Source organism: Primulina huaijiensis, chromosome 1 (genome assembly GCF_012295235.1).
Source record: "Primulina huaijiensis isolate GDHJ02 chromosome 1, ASM1229523v2, whole genome shotgun sequence".
NCBI lineage: Eukaryota > Viridiplantae > Streptophyta > Magnoliopsida > Lamiales > Gesneriaceae > Primulina > Primulina huaijiensis.
Window position 1 is genome coordinate 23,637,809 of NC_133306.1, and position 17,440 is coordinate 23,655,248.

The following is a 17,440-nucleotide window of genomic DNA, read 5'->3' on the forward strand; positions in this document are numbered from 1 at the left end:
CGTCTATCTATTTTATGAAATTAAACGAGTTTGGAAAAATTCAAAACTTAAATAAGAAATTATCAAATTAACTGGATATATATATATATAAAACTCCGATTGTTGAAATGATTTGGAGCTGGTATATTACTGAGATGCAAACAGAAAATGTAAAACTCCATTTGGTTAGAACGCGGCAATTTGTTAGCTGGGATCTCTACAAATGTTTGGCTTCTCTCTGCAACTACGGTGCATCAACTTTTGTTATTCTCTTCGCTTGTTTGTCTCGTGGAATGGCTACTTGCTTCTTCACATAGATTGGTGGCCACGACGACTTCCAAATTTGAACACCCGTCGCCTTGTTCATCCAAATTTTTACTTTGCTTAGTTGGTAAGAACTCCTGTTCTGCGATCAAATGGGGCTCGTAGTCTTTCTTTTTCCCCCACACAACGAAATAAAGGCCGATAACTATTACGATTGCGCCGACGACTCTGCATAGAAGAACGTAATTAATGTGTTTAGCATAGTTTTTAGGGACACACAACTTGTGCAAGCGAAACCTTTTTCCCTCACCAATGCTTTTGAGATCCAATGAAGATGTACAGACCAACAAAATGGAAAAGTTTGAGGTTTTACCTCCCCAAATACATTTGCTCGGACAATATGAAAGAGCTGAGGCCAGCAACCATGACCATGCTCAGCGGGCTGAAGGCAGTTACGAAGACCGGACCTCTTTCTTTCATTACAACTCCTTGAACATAATAAGCGATACCGGAACAGAATATACCCTGCAATACTTGATTGTCAATGACTCTAGACTAAATTGTTTTTCTTATGTCGAAATAAGATATTTCAGTGGAGTTCTTGAATTATAACTCTAGATAATCGAATATCATGAAGACTTCAAAAACTGTTTCAGGAAAACATTGTAATATTCAAGACGCCAAATGCGAAATTTCAATCCATGATATTGCTTACACTGTATACAGCTGCAAGAAACTTGGTATCCCATGCTATGGACCAAGCTGCTGAGTTACCCTTCTCCATAACAAGTGCTACAGCCGTGCCCTCCACAGTTCCCAAAACACATATCCAAGCAGTGAGAGAGAGTTCAGCAGGGTACGTTTTCAAGACAATTGCCTAGAAATACATGGGAAATTTTAGGCTTCGATTAAAGGTCAGTTCATTAATTGTCCATATTAATTAACATGTATATAGTTTCGTTACCTGCAATATCATGAAGCAAGCCCAACTAAAACATCCGGTCGTGATCATGATGGCACCCTTGATTGAATGCTGAAGATTTACTTGACCATGTTGATGTGCATCACTGCTTCCTTCTTTCGTCCATGGCAGACCAATATTCGGGCCTTCTACCAAGGTCATGATCATGGCTCCTGCAACAGTAGCTAGAGTTCCTATTATCTTTGCTTGGCTGCGGATGCTCATTAATCTTATCTTCTCAAGCCTGTATATGTGGCATTTGACGGATTTTAACGAAATCATTTCTCTTTTTTTTGCTAATTAATTACTTGTACAAAACATCCTACGACACTTGAACGACGAAATTCACCTGAATATGTATGCCATGACGAAAGTAATGGCGGGAAGAACATTTGCCATGGCAGCCGCAAAAGTTGCTGTCGTGTATTTCATTCCCAAGAAGTAAAGATTTTGATCTATGACTGGCCTGTTATTTATTAAATCTCGAATTTAGTTATGATGACTATTGCAGATGACACACGAAGAAAAACAACTCAAGTTCATATCCAATGGAACTTACTCCAGCAGACTGAGAAGCATGATCTTGGCAAATATTGAGGTAGTCATCTTTGGCCTTATTTTCCTGTCGGACAACACATAATGATCCCTTTAAATTTTGCCATAACCAACGCAAGATCGTGACGATGTACACTTAAAATCAAGTCTTGGGACGATTAATATATTTTGAGAGACGCCGAAACTTAAACCACGTGGGAAACTAGAAATTTTGTGAGCGTATAATCATCTATGCTCGTCAATGCACTACTTAACATACACATATTCACATAAAAGAAATCGAAAGCGAGAGTTGTACAAAGTGAATGAGATTAACTTGTCTAGAGCAAGTGCGAAAGGGGCAATGACAACGGTGGCAACGACATGCCGATAAACTACGAACACATAATTGCTCATTCCTTCGTTCAACGCAGCTTTGGAGATGATATCCATGCCCGCCAACCCAGCTTGCAGGAAAATCACACCTAGGAATGGTTTTGCCTTCTGGAACAAAAGGTGCTTTCTACCATTTGGTACTTGAATGTTCATTGTCAAGCTTAAGTTCTGCTTGATTCCTTGCCTGTTCGTTATGTCCCAAATTGACACCTATTTGTACACATTAGAAAGATAACTGAAGCATGGGGACAGTAACAAAAAGGGGAAATGGAAATCCCATGAAGCCCTCACGCAAAAAACGAAGACAAACGAACGGTTTTTTTTTTTTTTTTTTAATTTATGTTCATCCTATGCAAAACACCAACTATTTATAGACAAGAAATCATCATCCAGCCAGCCATCACTTAATGTTCTGCATGAAGCTTTCCTAATTAAAGAGAGAGGCACCCATATTGTAATGCATAAAAAATATATTATCCCCTGCTCTGGAGGGGGGACTTCATAAATATATATTTGTTGAAAATCATTATAAACCATTTCATTTTTCTTGAAATATATACATCAAAAAACATAAGAAAACAGAGCAAGAATATTACAAGTTTACCTTAAACAACTACTGTCACACTGTCCTTGATTTTCTTCAGTACTAGTTTGTGTAATGTGTGAAAAATTGAAGAGGAGCATTCAGCTTATATATGTGCAGTAGAGTTGACAAGTGGTGACTTAAAAGCAGCCACATGGCTCTCTGTTGATCTTTAATTGGCTTTGTACGTGCATGCCCTTCATTTCATTTTTGATTCTCTTTTCTCCAAAACTAATTTTGTAGTTGAATTATGTATATATGTACTACTTAGAATGGGATATAACTCGTACAATGAAAATCTTATCTATCAAGAAATGATTCTCCATATATTTAGTAAGATATCTCTATTTGATTCAATCACATTCCACTACAAGATCGAATTATTCTCAACCAAAAATATATTTTATCTATTATAGTATAAATTTGACTCGATTGTTGCCATTTGATATACATATAAATAATTGCATGAGGTGACATAAGTAATTAATTGCCGTTGTGCTTTTGTATTTTTGTGATGTGTTACATGCAAGACTAATAAAAGATTAGAGTTATAATATAACTATTTATAAACGTTAATTTATCATCTTTATATCATATATCATCTTATGATCTTATCTCGTTAATCAAACCATGTCCGTTAAAAAAAAAAAGCAAATTGAAAATGAGTTGCATAAACTTTAAGATTTTCAAAAGATGAGTTTGATTCTTAGATTCTCAAATAGCTAATCCCTTGTGACAATTTATGTCATATATAGTTGAGTTGTTTTATGTGATGTCATTGGCTTTTATTTCGCGTTAGCACATACAACACACATATCGCTTATACTTATGGCCCTCGAATCCCTTTGTCTTTAAACTTTAATCCGATATGCTTTCTGCATAAGCATTGCACCAAACATTCTACTATATTCTGCACTTGGATGATGGATCTCTCTGCAATCTGACTCTTCTTCCCATTATTGTGAACATAGACTCTTATTACTCTGTATTCATGGACGAATCCAAAAATTAAAGTTGGGACGGACTTGAACTTGATAACAAGAAGGTGGGTTTGGGAGAGTTTTTTTAAAAAAACTTTCATAGTTGATACTCATGGAAAATTTAGGGTGCGATTCGAGTAAGTGTCACTAGTCCAGACGCAGGCTTCGAATTTGCTCTTAGCCTGAATCACGAAGAAGTCCGTTAAAAGAGGGGCCGGGAGGGTGTCCCGGCGTAGCCCTTACGACGCTCAAGTCAGAGACTGAAGATATGAGATGAAAGCAGCTAAGGGTATTACTGAAAAATAATATAGTGACCTCAAACCTGGTATTTATAGGAGAATACATGGGACTGTCATAAGCCTTCCACCTTGGTTGGAGATGGGTTAGGGTTTCCAAATATGGTTTGGACCTAGTGGGAGTGGGTCCATCCATAGAATATTAATAATAATTTTTCATTAAAAAATTTGAGCTAAGCTAGAGCGGAGGGTAACACTAACATGTGTGTATTGGTAGCATCTGTACTTAAAGCCAGCATTCGTATTGTTGAAAGAGTAGGACTCCATTAATCATGTTGAGATTGATTTGATGGGTTTGTTGGAGTGTCACCTGTGATTCAAGTCATGTTAGCTAATCTTTGCTTTTTCTGTTATTCCATGTTTTCAATCTTTAGTCTTAGTATTATATTTTTAAATTTCTAACAATTTTAGTCTTTTTTTCTACTATAAGTATTGATTTAACATTGCATACATCCACATAATATGGTAGTGTCACAATGATACCATGTAAGAGAAAGAACTAAAATTACAAGAAAAAACAAAGACGATGGACTAAACCTGAAATTTGACGAGATAAAATAGCAGAGTAAAAAAAGATGCAAATACACATTATCCTTAAAAAAAGTTGTACATATGTCAAATTGAATTTTATATCAACCATTAATTGTCGAATATCGTCACCTTATCAACATGGTTACCAACTATTGCCACACAACAATCTTTTTTAAAAGAAAAGAATTGCTTCAACAATTTCGCAAAATCTCTTCCACTGAGAGCAACATAAAACAAGAAGCTCGTCGCGCTCAATTTTCATTTTCAGTATCTTTTTTTATTGTTTCGTACCGTCATGAAATACAATTTCGCATTATTGGGAAACTTTTTCCACAATAATTACATTTTTGGACGACAATTTTTTATCGTGGAATCCAAGTGCAATCGTGCGTAGGCATTCCAATTTTTCAGGTATCTTGCATTATTAAAATATCATATAAAAAAAGGAGCACCAAAATCATATCATCATTGAGAATAAAATAAAAAAAATAGATTTGATAAAAACAAAAAATCTTTTTATCTTTTCTTTTTAAAATTTTTTGTTTTTGTGACTGCCACTATTCTAAAGAACGAGCTGACGAATTAATGTACCGCCTCGTACTTTTTCTGCTACGCGACATTTGAAGGGTTTGACGTTACTTCGGAAATTTTGATCGCAGATTCTGGGAAATTGTTTGGAGAAATAAATTAATTGTTTGTTCTTCCATCCATTTTTACATAAAAAATAAATTAAATTAATGATATGGTTTGTTTTCTTTTTTCTTTTTTTTTTATAAATGTTTGCTATTATTTTTTAGAGTAAATTATTGTGTGAAACATCAAGTACGATGTAATACTAGTTATGGATCGTGAGACATCAGAGGCGATTTGGGATTAGTATATGATCCACCAAAGGTTGATATTTCTCTTAAAATATTAGTTTATGTGACGTATTCGTATTTCAATGAAAAATCACATATGACAGTAGAAATCTAAATGTTAAAATTTGACCACATTAAATGACGAAAAACACTAAAATTGTATCATAGAGTTTTTGCCGATCTGAGTTATCGACGGCACAAGGAAAGAGTGTGCCCCTTTTCCAATAGTTTTTAAAGGAATTATACACAATTTTCTTAAAATTTAATACTTGTTTTCTCAAGAAAATCGTCTACTCAAAAGAATTTTGTACAAAAATCATGATACGTTATTTCCCCACTCAAAGAAGTTCCTTTGTATTCTCACTAAATCATTCTATTTATAAGCAAAACCAAAAGGCATCATAATTCCAAGGGATTGAGGTTTCCAAGGAATATGATTCTAACATCATCGAATGAACGTTCAAGGGCATACCAAGTTAGGCGTAACATGGGTGACCTAATATTGTAAATGAATATAAACTAAATTAATAATAATTATAATGACAATAATAACCAAATTTTATGCAGTATTTTTTAAAATATACATATAGATTAAATCTCCCCAAGTTTATCAAATTATTGACTGGTTTAGTATCATCTTAGTGCCATTGTCATATAAGCCAATCTTACAAATTTCCCACTATCTTAATTCATGGGCAAAACTCACAATCTTTAATAAAGCAATGAGCAAAAATGCAAACCCAAAAGGCATCATAATTCAAAGAAATGTCGGAGCCTTTAGACAAAGTAGCAATGACGATTGTTCAACAATTTTGGAAGAAAGAAAAGTGGGCTTGGTCCCTCAAGATTCCGTTATCGTGTTTTGATCAAAACCAAAATATTGGTGACTCGTTGCAAGGAAATCCGTGGTCAAAACGCAGGCATCTAAAGTCCAGCCTTCTTTAGAAACCTACCTAGTTATAGCACACTTAAGCTCGAAATCTTATAGTGGGTAATAATGTGGGTTATCACAAGTAGACCAAAAAAGTCCGAGTTTATTGGCATTTGACCAGATTCAATAAATCCAAGTGCTTAAAACCTGATATATTAACCGTACCATACGATAAATATTTTTAATGTTTTGCGAAAATTAAAAACAGAATAACTGATATCATGACCCTTCAAAATAGTTGGACCAAGATATTATGATTTCTTTGCTTTCCCAGTTTGGCTGGTATGTCATGCAAGGGTGATAAACAAAAAACAGAAACATGTATAAGATAAATTTTTAACAAACAAAAAGCAAATCAATATCCTGAGATTCAAATTTCAAGCCAAAGAAGTGCGTTAAAAGTACTGATGTGCTAACTACTTCCACCAATAAAGATGACAATTCTGTTTCTAAAATAATGAGAGGGATGATAATACAAGCAGCACTGCTTTTTTCATAACAAAGACTCGTTTCTTCGTCAAAATGGTCAACTGAAAACACGTAATCAATCACCTCGTCCCTGATGGAACCGGGATGTTCAAGAACCACAGCAGGCTGATCTTTGGGTGGCTTGGGCCGCCCCTGCTGACTGGTCTGGTTGGGAGATTCTTATAGTTTGGGGCTGCATTCATGCAAAAATAACACAGGTCAATTTTTTCATACGATAGAAAAACAGATACAAGCGCAAGCATGTAAACTATGGCGCTGGATACCTCAGCCTTTGAGTCAGTTTCAGCAAGTCTTTGCTTTATGTCCCTGGCTATTGAGAAGAAAACTTCCTCCACGTTCATGTTCGTTTTAGCACTCTGTTTCACATGATGTTATTTAAACTGAATCAATCGGAAAAAAAAAATCTAACTTAAGCAATAAGTGTGACTTACAGTCTCAAAGAATTTGATTCCATATTCATCAGCAAGTGCTTGACCCTTGGATGTAGGAACGGCCTATAAAGGTTAAGCTGTGTCAGATTATTTTGGATTTAAAAAAAAATAAATTAGAATAGAAATATATGGGCGCATTAAAGGGGGAATACATAGAAAGTCTGCATCTTTAGGTAATGACTGGAGCCTAATGCATATTGCTTTGCATTACTCTTAATTTGTTAAAAATTTCAAATTTTTCTTCGAGGATTAAAGTTCGATCACCTTGAAAGCACGTCAAACTTCAAGATAATTGAGTTCTAGATCTAAACCATGGGAGAACAGGGCTAACAGAGAACATAACTTATGCATAAACAGTGAATGTAGACACATGTGTAAAAAGAGAGAGAAACAGAAACAGAGAAGGCAGACCCTTTTACTTTCATCCATATCAGCTTTGTTTCCCACTAATATCTTGTTGACATTGTCGGAGGCATGCTGTTCAATGTTTCTGATCCAATTCCTAATGTCTAAAAAAGGATGAAGTTAATTAGATAAGAATAAGATACAGCACAGCACACAGTGAAAAAGTAAATAAACATAAAAGTTAATCGAGAAGTATGGAAAACATTAATAAATGTATGGGGGAACGAAAAGTAATTACTGTTGAAAGATGACTCATCAGTCACATCATACACCAGCAGTATACCCATTGCTCCTCGGTAGTAAGCTGAAAAAAATGTAATTACTCAGGCAATAAGCTCAATATAGTTCAAGAAATGCAATAATTCTTTGAAGAATTAAATGGTTGCTTCCAGATAGGTAAATCCAGTAAATGGTTAACAAGTGGAGCAGAGGGAGTGATAAAGTGCTTATAATCCCATCAAATTTTGATAAAGAAAATGACACCATCAGACCATATTTCGATTTTTCTTTTATAACCTTCATCTCTGCAGACTATATCCAACCAAAAATCACCATACCACCCACAGAACCTCTTGATTGTTATCTAGTGGACCCAGCAGCCACACCTCTTTCCTCTTGCAAAGTCACTATCATCACGAACCAATCACCGTATAAGCCACATTTCTCTACAGCCATCCTTCATTACATTTTACATCATCCCCAACCTTTGCCACAGCTCCACAATATCAAAATCGTGGAATCCTCATAAGCAATGAAGCAACCCAAATCCCAAACAAACCTCAAATCAAACAGTTCTTACAAAAAGTTGTTATGAAGAAAGTGAAAAACAAGAAACGGTTTGGAAACATTATTTCACAAAACAGTCCTTTAAAACCATAAGAAAAGTGAAATGCAGGCTTTGAAAGTGTTAACCCAATTATATAAAAAAAGCACGTAATAAAAATTTACTGTCAAACAAGGATTTTCATCCTATAATACATTTTTCAACAAGCATATTCATCCTATAATACATATTTTAATAATATGAATGATCACTCTAAAAAATCTTTTTAAGTTGATATCAAATACCCTCCAGAGTTTAGCACGTTGTATACAAAGTTGTTTACCTCGCTTTCTAAAGTGCAACAGCAACTACATGCCTCAACAATGGCAGAAACAAAACAAGTTCCAATTGAAATTGTTATCTTAGATATGCCAAGATAAGATAGCGTGAAATGGAGCGGAGCAGATTTCAATATCATTCAAATCCATACCAGTTGTGATTGTACGAAATCGCTCTTGTCCAGCAGTATCCCAAATTTGCAGCTTGATTCTTTTCCCATCAAGCTCGATAGTCCTTATCTTGAAATCAATGCTGAATTATATAGCAGAACCATACACAACAGTCAGGAGAATGTTAAAAGGCAACACAATTGTAATGTATCTAAATCTCAAGGAATCCTACCCAATGGTGGTGATGAAACTGGTGGTGAAAGAACCATCAGAAAAACGTAGAAGAAGGCAACTCTTACCAACACCTGACAAGGCATCAATAAGTTAGAACTTCAATACACGTATAATCTCTAGCATTTAACTTAAGAAAAATGACAATCTAAAACCAATAAACAAATCATGTAAACTGGGGAAATGATCAACAGACAGGCTTTTCATATTTTCAAGAAGAAAATATTTTTATCGGGTATAGACTAGATTGTATATTCTGTAGCTCGGTCTCATGAATTAAAACAATAAAGTACTTTATATCCTAACTTCCTTTCCAGGACTCTAAATCTAGTCATATTACTTCTACAATAATCCAGAACGAGCTTCCCTGGTGGACAACTGAAATCCGAGACCGCTTTGAAAAATGCCTATAATAATAAGGTGCTATAAAATTAAGAATATGTGCCCTCGGTAAAAACGTACGCAAATATTATGAATCTAAAAGACACCAAGAGCTTACCATTTTTCATGAAAAAATATGAGCATCATTCCACTCTGTCCAAATAATATTGCTAAGCAGAGTAAATTCCAACAAATTCAATCCCTACAGCCAAATATTTTCAAGTGCAGCAAAAGACAAATAATAATAAACTATTCCTATTAAAGATACAATCCAACCAACGAAATGATATGATCGAAAATTCATTGCCTAAAACCTAAAATAACATGCATGCCAAGCAATGCGGCTAATTCTCTTCGAACGCAGCTATTACCAAACCAAATACATAATCCGATTCACACCATTGCCGCCTGACACAGAAAACATCTCCAAACAAAAATACGCAAAAAAAAAAAAAAACACGCACCGCTGTCACCGATCAATAGAAGCTTAATAAGATAATCATAATCAGCTCGAGCTCTGGCGGGTGGAGCAGCCATCTGATTTACTTCAGTTGTCCAAAACTATTTCCTCAAAACAAACCCTAGCCACCAAAAAAGTCAATCAATACCACCTATCAATGGCAGATTTTGATCCACCGATTAAAATAAGCTGTTCAAAACTCGAAATTGCAAATAAAGAGCCAAATCTATCGAGAAGAATGAAAAAAATTACCAGATCGCCGGAAAAAAAAAAGAGAAGAAAAGAGGGATCTAATGTACGAGGAAAATGAGGGAAGCGTTTGTGGGGGAGAGAGAGAGAGTGTGGGACGTCGGTCGTTGAGTTCTGTATTTTCTTTAAATAAATTAAATTTTTTTGTTTCATTTTTCATCATTGTTTTAATAATTAAACTATTGTCAATGATAGGGAGAAATCGTCAAGTTTTTTGAATGAGTCAAAACGTGATTGAAAATTTAATTTTTTTTTTTAAAAAAAACCTACATTTAATGTTTATCAGTATAAATTTTCATAGTGAAAATGATTTTGATTTCAAAAAAAAAAATTTTTGCCAAAATATGTTGTTTGAATGCTCTTTTAAAAAACGCGAAAACTCTTATGAGACGGTCTCACGGATCAATTTCGTGAGTCGAATATCTTAATTGGGTCATCCATGAAAAATTATTGTTTTTTATGCTAATAGTATTACTTTTTATTATGAATATCGGTAGGGTTGACATGTCTCATATATAAAGATTCATGAGATCGTCTCACAAGAGACCTACTATTAATTAAAATATTTTAGATTTTTGTTGCAATTTTTCTTTTAAAAATTGATAATAGATGGGGTTTTCCACCATTTTTATCAAGAAATAACCTATTTAAGCAAAATCCTTTCTTTGATCTATTTGTATTCAAATTGGACCGTACGTATACCTATATTTATGACTATGTTATTAATTATGATGATTATAGGCTTTGAATTTCGGTGTTAAAAGGCGGTTTTTGTAAGAATAATTAATTATCTATTGTAATAATTTCATATTACATTCAATATTGGAAAAAGCTTTATTGAAAAAAAAAAAATTTGCACCAGATTATACGCTATATATATGCTACATAAAAATTATGTCCAACATAATTGTACTACATTATACATTATAATAGAATATTCTAATAATATTTTTTATTTCAACGTTGATATTTTTATTTCTTAATAATAATAATTGTTGGGGACCGATTATGACCTGTATATTGTCCGATTCAAGTAACATGACAATGTTTTGGATGCCTTTTTTATAGTTAATTCATTTCAATTCAAAGTATTAAAAAATTTATAATTAATATTTATAAATTTTAAAGAAAATTAAATTTTTATTTATTTAAAATTTAAAAAAATTATTTACTTTTAAAATAAAATACTAAAATTAAACAACAATATTTAAAGTTTGAATCTGTGTTTAAGTTTCGTTAATTTTCGATTTTTTGAGTAGATAGTATACATGAATATTATTATTATTAATTATATTAAAAATTTTCATGAAATTATTTATAAACAAATTAACAATCAAACTATTCATTCAAAATCACCTTTGACATAATTAACTAAAGATAAAAACTCGTGTGAGACGGTCTCACGGGTCGTATTTTGTGAGGTGAATCTCTTATTTGGGTCATCTATGAAAAATTATTATTTTTTTATGCTAAAAGTATTACTTTTTATTCTGAATATCGATCGGGTTATAAAGATTTGTGAGATCGTCTCACAAGAGACCTACTCTTAATTAAAATTACTGTTTAACATTGTAGAAATTTTGAATAAACCACTTCTTGCAAATCTCACAAAATCTGCAAATCTCACAAAATCACCATCATTTTTTCTTCCAAAAGTGTATAGTCCTGTTTTTGGCTACTCGTAATTACACCATTAATTGTTCTGTCTTGCATAACATATAAATCAAATACCATATTCCCAACATGATTCAGAAAACAAAGAATCAGCAATTTATCAATTCAGCCTAAACATAGCATTAGTTCATAGGAAATTGTACATTTACACAGTTTATGAACATTTTTCCATCAATTCTAACGATGATCGTTGCATAGACAGAAACCAACCTTACAAAAGACCAAGGACTCCGCCTGATTCGATACCTTATTTAGCTTTCTTTGGCGATTTTGTGGTCTTCAACGGAGATTCTGGGAGCTTTCTCAGCAACCTTCTCTGACTTCTTCAGCAGAAGGACGGGGTTAATGTTCGGAAGTATTCCACTTGTAATGACTTGAATTTTTATGTGAATTATGAAGTACTAATTACCAAATTATTAAAAAAATTGTTAATTAAACATTATTAAAAATTTGATAAATTGAGGATCAATATGTTGAGATCCACCAAATTTAAATTGGATCACTTAATCTACTACATATTACATTATCTCGAGAAATCCAAGTAGATGAATGAGATTATAACAGTGGTATATAAGATTTAATTCGAATGTTCTCAACTAGTTTGGAAGCAGCCTATAAATAGAAGTTGGTTTAATTTGATTCCTACATCGTTTTCCCTCAGTTTTTCTCTCTCGAGTTCTAGCCATATACTTTACGTTTTCTAACCTGTTTCTAGGACAATTCATTGTTGGGAAGCTTTGGAACTGGTGTCGACTAGAAGAAGAGAAGGTGAACCAGGAAACAGTCGAGACGTGATTAGTTTGTTGACGACGTACGCCTATATAATTCTAAAGTAGAGAGTTAAGGATCGTTAGAAATAATTTTGAAGAATGTTTAGTGATTCTGGATCTTGCTTGATAATGATTTCAGTATGTTGGTATTGTCTACGCTCAAGCGGATAAACTTTATGTCAGATTGTTTTATTGAGGTGCGTGATGTATTGACTGAAATATCCAAGCGAAATATATACATTTATATGCTACATATTTAGGCAAAAACTTGTGTAAGACGATCTCACGGGTCGTATTTGTGAGACGGGTCTCTTATTTGGACCATCCATGAAAAAGTATTACTTTTTATGCTAAAAGTATTAATTTTTATAGTGAATATGGGTAGGGTTGACCCGTCTCACATGAAACCCACTCACATATTTATATGTTGTATGATATATGTTTTATTGATTTTGCATATTATGTATGACATATCACATCAGGTCTAATATTTTTCGATATATACCTCATTTTTTGTGGCCGCTCAATCATGTTCTGTATCGTGGACGATTGGGTATCAAGAGTTACAATGTCCAACATGACTCGCAGACTTTGATAACCCTGAACATTGTAGGTCAACCTAGAACATATTAGAGCTACACATTAAGGTGCGTCTACACTCGGCATAAAATTATTGACTTGATCCCTGATATATGAGCTTACTAAATTTCTAATGCATCATATCAGTTTGTATACAATAATTGACTTGCTTCCTTCACTGTTGGTCTTCTCATTTTTATATATTGATTAATTTAATAATTCTATTAATAATAATAAACCCATTATATATAATTATATGTTTTACAATTAATTTTTTTTGTATGAAATACGTGTTTATATAATTTTGAGAGAATTCGAAATGAGTCTTCTTAAAATATCATTTTGACCAATTTTATTTTATGTACGTTTTCTTGGAACAATAATTTAAAAATAAAAAATATTTTTCAATNGTATGAAATACGTGTTTATATAATTTTGAGAGAATTCGAAATGAGTCTTCTTAAAATATCATTTTGACCAATTTTATTTTATGTACGTTTTCTTGGAACAATAATTTAAAAATAAAAAATATTTTTCAATACTTTCATATCTCTCATATTTTAAAAATGGAACAATAAATATTTTTTCAATCATCTCATATTTTTAAAATGAAACAATAATTTAAAATGAAACAATAAATATTTTTTCAATCCTCTCTAATTTTTCAATCAACCAACCAAATAATACAAAATATTTAATAATTAACATATATTATAAATATTTATATTTTTCATTAGAATTAAATTAATTAATTAATAATAATAATTTTTCATTAGAATTAAATTNATAATAATAATAATAATAATAATAATAATAATAATAATAATATACTGGACTCTCGTCCATGTGGACGAGCGTCCGTGCTTTGTCACGTGGACGAGCATCCGCGTTTTGTGGACGTAGTGTGGACGCTCGTCTACGTGAAGCGTCTGCGCTTACAAAGCGCGGATTAAAATACTTTTGAAAAATAATTTGTCTTTAATTAATTTTGAAAATTTTTTATTTTTAAATTAATTATAAAAAAACACGCTTTTGAACGAAAATTAGATGTTTTCGTTGCCAATATTTTTCGTTTAGAAAAGTCAATAATACTCAATTATTGAGATACGTGCAGGAAAAAAAATTCGTTATTATTTTATTTTTTTTAATTTTATTTTACAATTTGGATATTGTTTTGGACTTTTGTTAATTATATGATATGTTAAATTTATGAAATTGATCTCTAATATTATTTTATTAATAAAAAAATATTATTTTTATTGTAAATATAAATCGTTAAATCGTTTTACAAAATAATATATATAAATTTATATATATATATAGTAGATATTTGAAAAGAATCCGATGGATATAAAGGTCATTTAAGTAATGTGACGATGAATGCTATGTAACTACTCCTCATTATCCGATCCGCTTATCCTCATTCAGTCATGGCCTAGGGTTCCCATTTTCGATGCCGATGATTTCGTGACTTTTCGATTCAATCTCCATTTTCTTTGAAAATTGAAAATCAATCTATCTGTAAAGTTCGATCGTATTGGATTTTCTTTTTCCCAAAAGAAACTGGCGAATTGTGAATCAGGGAGCATCGAACTATGCATTCGGTGCCTTCAAACGATCTGCTTTTACTCCCACACAGGACGTCCTATTGTGGCGGCTCGTTTTCTCATCGTCTGAAATATCTTCAGAAAAGTGATCGGCGTGGTAATCTTAGTAGTTAATATTTGCTCTGATCTTTGATTGGTTTGGGTGCGGTGTCTGTTTTCGACGGGGGTTTGTCGCTATCTGTTGATTTCCAGCTACTATTGTTAAAGTATTTGAAGATTTCTGAAACGTTTGGTCGTGGGAAAGATTTTGATCTGAAATTACCTATCGATATTTACGGATCTTTTTGGGTTTTCTGTTGGTTGGTATCGCTTCAGTACATATTGCGGAGAATTTGCGTTAAAGGAGCTCGGAATCAATATAAGGTAGAGACATGGTGAAATGTTTGACGATTTGTTTATTGTTTTTACTACGCTTTGTTTAGTGGAATATATGTAATGTGTCTGCCGCACTTATACTCAGTTACTCACTAGCGCCAAATAGATACCCTAGTATTGATCTTATTATCCATCCCGTTTGCTATATTTTTCTGTGTTATAGTAAATTGAGTACTTCATATGTGGCCATGATAATTTTTTCCATGAATTTTGAAGTCAAGGTCAGATCATGCTGGTTAGAATTAAAATGAAACACGTTTGAGATGTAAAAAATATTTATCTCAAATTTTAAAATATCTAGCTATTTCATTAGTTTATTGTTCTAAGAGTGGAAAACAACATATCGGTTTCGGGGTTGCTTTATTATTGAGGTGGAACCAGTGGCCAGTGCGATAATGGTTTGATAAATTGACTTGATTCCATATTCATGGAGTCTGAGTTATTATCTTAAAGGATTCCCAGGAGTGTATGAAGTTTTTGAGTTATTTAAAAAACATATGCTTTGAGTCCATTATACCTTGTAATACAGATGATTATCAAATTTGGCGAGGTATTTATGGAACTCTTCAGTTTTTACTGCAGTAGATGGAAGTGTGTGTTCCATATTCACCAACTTCTCAAGATAAAAGCAACGATGGTGGTTCTGCTGCAGATCCTTGCCGCTGTGATCACCGCAACTTAAGGAATCTTTCAGGGAATGACCTCGAGACATGTTTGAGTGAATTTCTTAACGCCAAGGACAACAAACTATCAACTAGTAGCATCTACCAATTTGCTGACAAGAATGTTACTGGCAATGTGGTAAGGGAAGCCAAACAAGATGATTTGGATAAGAAAATTTTCTGTAGTTCAGCATCTGAAAAAAGCATAAGCAAGTCTGCAACATTTCTGCGTCCTGGTGATCCTAAATCGTCTGTACATGGATTGTTGGTTGGAAAACTAAAGCAGGAGGACGTTATTACTGCTGAAGTCTCTGAAGCAAATGAATGTGATAAATCTGTTAATCCACACTATTCACAATCCATATCGCTGCCTGTAAGTCTTCCATCTGATCTTTTGGCCAGTTCATGTTAGTGGTTTTTTATTAGTGTATAAGCTTTCTATTGTGAAATGGACCGTGCCAAGTGATATTCTTGGCCGAAGACATTTGCTAGAGCAGATGCCAGCATTATGTCAACCTGTGCAAATAATATTGTTTCTTTAATCAATTACGAGTACACTTTTATTTTCATCTTTCAACATCACATTCGATCCCAATTTGGAGAAAAGAAACTGCATAGTTCATATATTCAGGCCCTGAAAATCCTCTTTTTAACAACTCTTATTATTATTATTATTATTATTATTTTAAACTTCATGCAATTACCTCAGAAATCTTCAAAGATTGTATCTGCCATGAAAGGTAGCCGTGAAAAGCAGGGTATTGAACCTAAGAAGGTCTCTGTGACCTGGGCCCCTGATGTCTATGATCCAGTTCCAACAGCAGCATCTCATGTTCCATCAAACAAGAATCAACGCTATCGCAATGATGGCAAGAGGTATGGGAAGAACAAGTTGAAGGGAGGAGGCAAATCTTCACGAGGCAGCAAGGGCAAAGACAAGAAACAAGTTCATAAGAACTATGAGGGTAACAAGGTCAAGCCTATACGTGATGATAATGGATTGATCGGTTTTAGCAAGCCTGTGTTGGGTATTAAAATTTTAATGTCGGGAGTCCATACCCCTTCTGTGGAGGTAGTTTTTTGAAGAAATCTGTCACAGGTGGCTCTTTCCAGTAGCAGAGGCTACATACGAGGAACCTTATGTTCTTAATTAGTGTGTTTTCCTTATCTCACCATGTAAATAAATAAATAACAAATGGTGAGTCTTTTAGCCAGTTTATCTTGCAAGTGAAATGGATGAGCGTTTGTGGTTGTAATACCACCATGTTTAAAAGATTTTGGTGTAATGTACTTCGGGGTTCATACTCCTCTTTTGATTTTCTCGGTTTGATTATGACCGTATTAATTCTCTCTATCTTTGGATCGAATAGTGCCCCTAGTATTTGGCAAGACTAATGGCAAATTCCGTTGCGATACGTAATTTGCACTTGGGTTGCAGAAGTATGTTTGGTCAATAGTTCGTAAGACTCGCTCCTTGATGGATAAACTTATGATCATATGAACCCCACGTTGAATATGTGATGCATCGATTAATTTAATAATGTATAACATGGTAGATGTATTTCACGCGACATGACAGATCTAATCGAGTATTTGTGGT

The 17,440-nt window shown here is 33.4% G+C and overlaps 3 protein-coding genes across 6 annotated transcripts; 1 reads left to right on the forward strand and 2 right to left on the reverse strand.

Annotated features, from left to right (window-relative positions):
- Positions 1-45: 45 nt before the first annotated feature.
- Positions 46-2,944, reverse strand: LOC140986346 (WAT1-related protein At2g37460-like). The gene is made up of 8 exons (XM_073454554.1): positions 2,739-2,944; positions 2,076-2,344; positions 1,764-1,826; positions 1,554-1,670; positions 1,208-1,448; positions 959-1,120; positions 617-768; positions 46-471 (listed from the first exon to the last, which is right to left on the reverse strand). The coding sequence occupies exons 2-8, from the start codon at positions 2,285-2,287 to the stop codon at positions 234-236; spliced, it is 1,185 nt and encodes a 394-aa protein (XP_073310655.1). The 5' UTR covers positions 2,288-2,344; positions 2,739-2,944; the 3' UTR covers positions 46-233.
- Positions 2,945-6,637: 3,693 nt separating this feature from the next.
- LOC140986371 (ras-related protein RABE1c) lies at positions 6,638-10,304 on the reverse strand. Of its 2 annotated transcripts, none has more exons than XM_073454589.1 (9): positions 10,177-10,304; positions 9,929-10,045; positions 9,085-9,157; positions 8,894-8,994; positions 7,879-7,944; positions 7,647-7,744; positions 7,236-7,298; positions 7,068-7,160; positions 6,638-6,976 (listed from the first exon to the last, which is right to left on the reverse strand). In XM_073454589.1, exons 2-9 carry the CDS (start codon positions 9,999-10,001, stop codon positions 6,893-6,895), a joined length of 651 nt encoding a protein of 216 aa, XP_073310690.1. In that variant the 5' UTR covers positions 10,002-10,045; positions 10,177-10,304; the 3' UTR covers positions 6,638-6,892. The 2 variants fall into 2 exon arrangements, with proteins under 2 accessions (XP_073310690.1, XP_073310696.1); XM_073454595.1 differs by lacking the exon at positions 10,177-10,304 and adding an exon at positions 9,583-9,666.
- A 4,260-nt stretch (positions 10,305-14,564) lies between these two features.
- LOC140986384 (uncharacterized) lies at positions 14,565-17,190 on the forward strand. Of its 3 annotated transcripts, none has more exons than XM_073454624.1 (3): positions 14,565-15,166; positions 15,764-16,213; positions 16,550-17,190. In XM_073454624.1, exons 2-3 carry the CDS (start codon positions 15,764-15,766, stop codon positions 16,922-16,924), a joined length of 825 nt encoding a protein of 274 aa, XP_073310725.1. In that variant the 5' UTR covers positions 14,565-15,166; the 3' UTR covers positions 16,925-17,190. The 3 variants fall into 3 exon arrangements, with proteins under 3 accessions (XP_073310725.1, XP_073310708.1, XP_073310717.1); XM_073454607.1 differs by having other exon boundaries at positions 14,566-15,166; positions 15,749-16,213; XM_073454616.1 differs by having other exon boundaries at positions 14,566-15,166; positions 15,761-16,213.
- The last annotated feature ends 250 nt before the right edge of the window (positions 17,191-17,440 follow it).

Bases quoted from the DNA above. Each gene is read 5' to 3' on its own strand.
- LOC140986346 (XM_073454554.1), bottom strand. From the start codon at position 2,287: ATGAACATTCAAGTACCAAATGGTAGAAAGCACCTTTTGTTCCAGAAG. The intron at 1,827-2,075 runs GTTAATCTCATT...GTTGTCCGACAG, and splicing joins TTCGCACTTGCTCTAGACAA to GAAAATAAGGCCAAAGATGA. The intron at 1,449-1,553 runs GTGAATTTCGTC...CCACATATACAG, and splicing joins GTCATGGCATACATATTCAG to GCTTGAGAAGATAAGATTAA.
- LOC140986371 (XM_073454589.1), bottom strand. From the start codon at position 10,001: ATGGCTGCTCCACCCGCCAGAGCTCGAGCTGATTATGATTATCTTATT. The intron at 9,158-9,928 runs GTGCGTGTTTTT...ATGCCTTGTCAG, and splicing joins TCTATTGATCGGTGACAGCG to GTGTTGGTAAGAGTTGCCTT. The intron at 7,161-7,235 runs GTAAGTCACACT...CATGTGAAACAG, and splicing joins GAATCAAATTCTTTGAGACT to AGTGCTAAAACGAACATGAA.
- LOC140986384 (XM_073454624.1), top strand. From the start codon at position 15,764: ATGGAAGTGTGTGTTCCATATTCACCAACTTCTCAAGATAAAAGCAAC. The intron at 16,214-16,549 runs GTAAGTCTTCCA...CAATTACCTCAG, and splicing joins CACAATCCATATCGCTGCCT to AAATCTTCAAAGATTGTATC.